At 40.2% G+C, this 7300-nt stretch overlaps 1 protein-coding gene across 1 annotated transcript; it reads right to left on the reverse strand.

Annotated features, from left to right (window-relative positions):
- Positions 1-375: 375 nt before the first annotated feature.
- LOC119731639 lies at positions 376-6891 on the reverse strand. The gene is made up of 2 exons (XM_038204838.1): positions 6574-6891; positions 376-3005 (listed from the first exon to the last, which is right to left on the reverse strand). Exon 2 carries the CDS (start codon positions 2912-2914, stop codon positions 1919-1921), a length of 996 nt encoding a protein of 331 aa, XP_038060766.1. The 5' UTR covers positions 2915-3005; positions 6574-6891; the 3' UTR covers positions 376-1918.
- Between the last annotated feature and the right edge of the window lie 409 nt (positions 6892-7300).

Raw genomic sequence — 7300 nt, forward strand, 5'->3', positions numbered from 1 at the left:
ATCTGCCCTTGGCCCGCTGTAGGCCTAACTGTTTTCAAGAGTTGCCAAAACCTCTTTGTCGATAAGATTCAATTGCGTGCTTTTAAAGGTCGGTACAATAATTAATGATCGTTATAAATATTTGCCAAAATAATTTGGGAAAGAAATGCTCGGTATCTTGAAAAAAAAAACCCTAAGCTAAGGTCAAAATGTTTCGTCCGGAAATCGGGACTTGTATTAGGATCATGCCAAGTTTCCTCTGTTGTGTTGTATCAAAAGAAATCGTCCAGGTAATATTTAAGAAATGTTCAATTTCACGTAGGTTACAGTTAACATCTCATAGTCTGGTTAATACATGTACATTTGTATTCCTAAAAAAGGAGATATTTAGGCCTATGATTTATTTCGAAAGGCTCGTTTATTGCATCTGCAAACAGAATTTTCTGTGTGGAAAAATGAGGCACCTGTATACAGTCGGTGTAGAGGAAAAAATGTAAATAAATAATTATTATTTAAGTTGGTTCACCCTTGACACCGCATATTTTATCGTGAACGAAAAGTCTTTTTTATGTTGTAAATTGCTTGATTGATGATAAATTCTATATCAACGACAAGCTTATAATTAACATATTCGTACTGACTGCAAGCACAAGTCTGTTAGTTTTGATTAAATACAATGTTTATACCTAAATTGACGTTTTTAATCTAAGTACTAAGTTGTAAAATCTAAGTACTGCTAAAATAGTACACAATTTGTATTCATTCCTTGGCGATCAAGTCTGTCCAGCCCAACAACAAAGGTGAAGTTCTCTGCGTGCCGTGACCTTTAATCCTACACGTTTAACCAACTCATTTGCATTCTGTGTATTTCTAGAAACTTTCCTGCTCAACATTGTCCTTTAATCCATGTTTTTTTTTACCTCAACTTTTACCACATGTTAATGATTGTCTGTGGCACTTTCAGGATTCAAATTGTCCCTATTCTCACACTATAATGCGCAATAACATACATGTAAATTTGGTATGGCAGCTGATCCATTTCCCATGATTTGTCATATTTTCCACATCCATTTTTATTCCGGTGTTCTTGTAAATAGCCACGCCAACTGGCTGAGAAGTTCGAATCAGTCTGCTCCCGTTCACTTCTCATCATCCATCTATTTTAGTTTTACAGATAATCTCTTGCCAAAAATGTATCATGTCGCTGTCAACTTTTTCTTTATCTTCAAACAACCCGTCCAATGATTTACCACCGAACTTTTTTTTCTGACCCAAACTAGTAAGACTAAGAATATACATAAGTTTTATTTGCTGGACGAAAAAGCTACATCCATACATCAAAATCTTGATTTACTTTTTCATCAAGAAATCTGAATAGTTTTGTACAAAGGCATTTTAGCGCACAGTTGTTGCTCAACATCTTAATTGCTGTTACACAATTAATGACATTGGGCATTTCAAATTGACATCAAAATCTTGGCAAAAATTCTAAACATTTCTAAACAAAACCCATGGCAAGATGATTTGACATTTGTGAACAAAATGCCAGAAGAAAATTAAAGTTTAGTAAGCATTTTTTTATGTGTAAATGTCATCGAGTTGTTTACATAAATGTACTAAAAATAATTCTTGAACTTAAATCATTATCATCTTAACAAATCTTAAGTAAAGTTTATCGAAGAACACTACAACAGGCTTTCTCCAGTATGACTGAGTGAAGGGACAGGAAGATGTATCGCCGATAAATTTGTTGATAGTTTGTCAGTTCCCGACGATTCAAACGGGTCTTGCACTTTTCGCACAAGAGTCCAAAACTGTCTATCTCATCTAGTTAAACAAACACTACAGTCAAATCCCATAAGAGAGACATCACAAGGTTTATTTATAACAACGGCGATAAAAATGTTTCAATCAATCGACTATACTAAGAGCAAGAGTATTATAAGTCGTCGCTCTCGCCTCCCCAAGAACTTGGCCCAACGATGTTCCCAACGATCTGCCTCGACCGAGCAACCTCGGCAGCTCTCTGACGGCCTCCTGGAGAATATTGATCCTCCTCGTAGCCCCAAGATGTGGGACGCTGGTTGAAGTTGTCACGGTGATGGTCGGTTTGAATGTGACCGGGACTCCATCCGCGGGCAGTCCGGTTGAAGTCCATTTCGTAGGGCTGGACTCCAGAGTGGAACCTCATTTTGCTCGTCTCTCCCTTCCAAGTGCACCCGATCTTGACGGGTTTGTTGCCGGGCTTCAGGGGAGCCTGTTGGCGTTGGCGGATGGAGTCGACCTGACTGTAACCAGGCGGCCCTCGTTTCTGGACTTGGGCTGGATTCTGTAGTTTAGGCTTTGGTTTGGGTTTGGGTACAGGCGGCTCGAAGGCCCTATCTGGGAGACCTAGAGGGTGTTCGGCAGCTTCCTCCCATGGGCTCCTCTGCCAGGGCCGCTTCCCTCGATCTGTGGCGTCTACACCATATGGATCTTGTTGTTGGTAATACCCTTGTCCTGGAGACTCTTCGACAACATACTGATCAGACCTGTCCTTCATTCTCTGAAACAGAGCTGCCGCTCGACCATCCCTCCTCCCCGTCATCAGCTCGCGGCTCGCCATGGGTCTACTGGAATTGTACCTCTGACTCTGCGATGGTCCTCCGATGATGTCCCTTGGCCTTAGTCGTACGCCCCTCCCAGGTGGTGGTTGAACCTCTGGGTGTCTGGTCACAGGACCGGTGTAAAAATCGTGCTCGATCGCCTTGACTAGCTTCCTCAAGTGTCCTATCTGTGGGCCTGTGTCTTTGAACTGTACTGTGTATTCTGGTATCCCCTTTTGCTTCAGGTACATCAACGCGCCCCTGTGAGAGGGGCGTGTTCCTGTCAGTTCTTCCAAGCTAAGCTCGTGTAGCTCTACCGGGTGGTACTCTTGGGCGTACTGGGGCCACATGCAGGTTGGATAGCAGGTGGCCTGAAGTGATATCAATATTATGCTCTGTTGTGTGAATAGGTGAAGCAGGTGTTGCTATTCCATCTTCGATCTGCAGCAAAACATAAAAAAGATGAAACAGTTTATGAATAAGTGCATCACTATTTTCTGAGTAACACCATAAACAAAGATTGTCTTTCACTCAAGATCCCTATTTCTTCATTTTGTGGTTAAATGCTCACATTATGGTTTTGTAATTTAGAACTACACGTACAACTCACTCTTTCAAAACACTCCCCCGAAACCATTACCACACTTCCCACCTCTTGTACTTCCACGAAACCACTATTCGCCTCTTCACGAACCCTCCTCCCACGGGCTCGGTAACCCGATCCCATTACATTCACCCAACATCATCATCACTGTCTTTCTTCACCACTACTCAAACTTATTTCCTGCTTACATTAGAAGCACGTACAGTCACTGAAATTGTCTTTGAGTTAATTGAGAATAAATGAAAAAGTAAACGAATCAGTGGAGAAAAGAACAGTCAATTGTGAATTGTAATACTTTTTAAAGGCAAACCCAGGCAAGGCGGTAATTATCAAAATAGCGAGGCAACGAACCAAGTTCACGACCTCTTCGGTCGTAACCGTTCATTTTGTTTTGTCAAGTTTATAAAATCTTCCAATTTTACGAATACCGGAGCAGCGGGGATTATCTTCAATTTGTTTGGTTTGGAATTTGCCGCGCAGCAGTACATATTATTGTGATCTACAAGATTAATCTATTTAGGAATGCAAGCGTGACAAATAACAGATAGGAAAGATGAAAGTCACAGCGTTTGAGAAAAGCAATCTCGCTTAAAATTGAGCATCACAGATGCGAACTCAATTATTGTTACCAATGTCATGCGTCTGCAGCACGTGTGCCTTTTCCGCGTGTAAACAAATTTCCTTTTCGGATTTGTATCACCTCACTTCCTTCTAGTCGGTTGATGAACAACCTGTCAGTTCAAAGTTGACATTCCTTCCCCCTCGTAACATGCAAAAGCCAAATGTGTGAAGTAATGTTTGGAAGTTTGACAGGAAACTCCTTGAAATCGTAGGTGGGAATGAGACGGTGTTTACTCACAATAACACATGAATCACACGGAATATGATCGTAGGAAGTGGCATGAATGAACTGTTACACATTGGAGGTCGATGACATTTGAAATGCGATCCCAATCCGCTTAAAAATATAACTCACAGCATTCTTTCCAAATTTATAGGCCTGTTAGTCAACCAGACTTCTTTTAGCAAAATGAAGTGTCTCGCCTTTTAGTCTTTTTGAAATGAAGTAATGGGAGTGTGAGTAAAGCAGTTGTAATAAGTCGTGTATCAGTGTATTTTTTAAATGATGGTACAGTACATACTTTGATAAATCTACCCCTCAAAATTGGTAAACAGGTAAAACCTTTCGAGAGAGGAACTGTTTTGTCATATTCGGCATAAGCACTCACATACTTGTCATCGAGACTGCCAATAACTTTCACCCATGTCCAGTTATGATACAATTAAATCAGTTTTGCTCCACGCTCTTGTCACATACCACAGGCATTACAAGGAACTCTCTAACCATCAGAAGACGACCTTTGAGACCCCAGGGTATTCTCAAGTTAACCCTTGCTCTTTGCAAGAAAGCGGTACCATAACCTTGGAGTGGGGGCACATGCTTTCACGGTGACAAATATTCTGGGAAACCCGCGGTGGAACATGTCTTTGTTGTCAGGGGAAATGTGCAAGCATGACTCATAATTTAATGCAGTCATTGGAAATAAAGGGTTTATTTGTAGGGGGGCAGAACGGTATTTGTTGTTGCCAAAATTTCTTGGATTTACTTGACCACTCTCCTATACGGATAATTTTTAACAAACACTGTTAATTTTTGTTTGCAAATTTAAGGCAAAGCATTATTATTGAAGTATGTCATTAGTTTTGCATTTTATATGAGCCAAGAATCGGAATTAACTTATGCTTAATTTAGTTCAACTTAATTATACTTGACAATGAACAGGATCTGAAGTGCAAATCGGTAAAAAAACAAAAAAAACAATCACAATTCAAAGGTGTTTTGTAAATTATGCAATTAAATATTTGTGTTCAATATATTTATTTATAAGAAAATGAATTACTACAGAGGGAACAGATTTAAATCGACACTGTCTCAAATTATCTGACTTGATGTTGCATGTAATAATTAGAAACGTGATAATTGTCAAAAAGACCCTCAGGCTAAGTTATATAATTCAAATGTGATATCACAACGTTCGGCACCAGGCAGACCGCACACAGCATGCATTCCAAATAATCGCCCATAGATTTGTATATACAGTTGTCACAAGAAATAACACATCCCGCGGGTAACTCTATAGCTCTCGCGTGAAGACTCCCCAAGGGGCCTTTCTGAAATTAACATTACTCTGGAATTAAGAGTCTGGTGGTGTGAGGCGATGAATGCACTTTCTTTGCCCTTTTCAAAACTATAAGAAACTGGTTTAGGAGACCGCGCCAAAGCAGATGCGCGCTCGATATTCTTTGCACGCAATTGAATACTGCCGACTGACTGTCACTCTTGCAGAAGAGATCGAGATTCTAATTTGGTATCTCGCATGGTCCTTGGAGAAAATTACTTTTGGTTTCATTTCCTTGAGACGGTAGAATGGTTCTCCGTGCCTCGTAAACTGCATGTGTGTCTGAGATGTGAGACTGGCCATCTGGTTTGGTGAAAGTAATTAGACTATGCAAACACAGACATGACATTTACTGTACCAGTTGTGCATGAGCAAGTGAGACTTTGCTCTGTTCATGAAAAAAACCTCTTCAATGCTCCGTTAAATTTATCATTACCACAATCACCATCATCAACAATCATCACATATAAACCTTCTCTAACTTTATACAGCAGACCCGATTCATTTCATTTTTGCAATCAGACTTTTATAATTACTGGTATACAATGATATGCCACCATGTGGCAATATCAGGATGATCATAGGACGCTATATGCATCAGTGACCAAGATCATACTGATGTAATTATGTAAATATGTATCTTCAATACTCCATTTCAGACTGGGGTCCGAAATAAGTACTGAATGTTTTAGTCAAGCATTTATTAAAATGTATGATTAATTTGTTTGAATAAGGCATCAAAAACGTATTAGAAGAAAAAAGTAGGCTCTTGTTCCATTTGATTGTTGGTTATCAATTGAATTTATTCACTCTGTGATTTAAGTCGTCGAAATGCTGGAAGGTATTTGAGCAATTGCCGTCTTGCCAAAAAAAAAAGTTGTCAGTTTTACTTTGTAGAAAAAAAATGCGCGTATTATTTCATGCTTCGGGCAAGCTTGGAAAATAATGCCATATAACCACACCATTAATGCATCGTATTCCTACACTGGGGAATAAGACAGTATAACTACTCAGAGAAAAAAATGATGTTCTCTTGCGATTGGTTAGAGCTAGGAAATGTGTGATGACAATGTTTTGATGAAATTATTGGACATCTCTTTAGACATATTATTGAAACATTTAGTGCCATTATGTGAGAATTGAGAGAGAAAAATCGGAGACACTTTTCTAGGAATAACTCTTTGGTAGCCGAGCCAAATTTCTTCATACGAAAAATGAACCTTACCTTTCTCTTCGTGGTGAGTCTATTGTCCAAGCAATTTCGTTTTCCTAGAGTAGAGAGATCTCCACCTTGTTCTGACAAAATCTGTCCTCCAAACAGTGATGGGATGGGACCCCTGGACCTAGGCCCGGTCACGGGCCGGTCGAAGGTGGACTGAGACTGGCGATGGACCTTGAAGACCAGTACTGAAGTCTCGCTCTGGTGATGTCTATGTTCAGATTATCATCACTGTACCTCTCATATCATCCACTGTCTGGTCCTATCGCTATCAGCAACCTGGTAGGCAGGGTGTTGCAGTAGAATGCTGGGTATGTTCCAGCGCTGGTTGGTGCCCGGTAATATATGCGCGTCGGGGTTTCCAAATTTGGGCATGGGTTGGTTTTGAGTTGGTGTCCGCGCCTTAGAGCGACAGTGTCTGATGTGGTGGCGGCTCGGTCTCTTGGCAGATGAGGTTTTCAGTTTCACCACAGACACTATTGACCTCACAGACTTGGTCACGTCACCACCGTGACCGCAAACAGTAACAAACATTACGAGGAACTGTGTGCTTACGTTATAACCCGAAGCAAAACCTCACAGAATAAAATGCGAATGACCGTCCCTCTGCTTCTTTGTTTGAGTGTAGTTGTACCGTTCGTTATTTTATATAAAATAAATTTGCACTTGATTTAGGCTTTTAAAAAAAACTGTGTTTATATTTAAATGGGGATATACACGGTTTTTTTATGAA

The sequence above is a fragment of the Patiria miniata genome, unplaced genomic scaffold (assembly GCF_015706575.1).
Source record: "Patiria miniata isolate m_02_andy unplaced genomic scaffold, ASM1570657v1 HiC_scaffold_24, whole genome shotgun sequence".
Taxonomy (NCBI): domain Eukaryota; kingdom Metazoa; phylum Echinodermata; class Asteroidea; order Valvatida; family Asterinidae; genus Patiria; species Patiria miniata.

What these genes read in the sequence shown, in the direction of transcription:
- LOC119731639 (XM_038204838.1), bottom strand. Translation starts at nt 2,914, where the DNA reads ATGTGGCCCCAGTACGCCCAAGAGTACCACCCGGTAGAGCTACACGAG.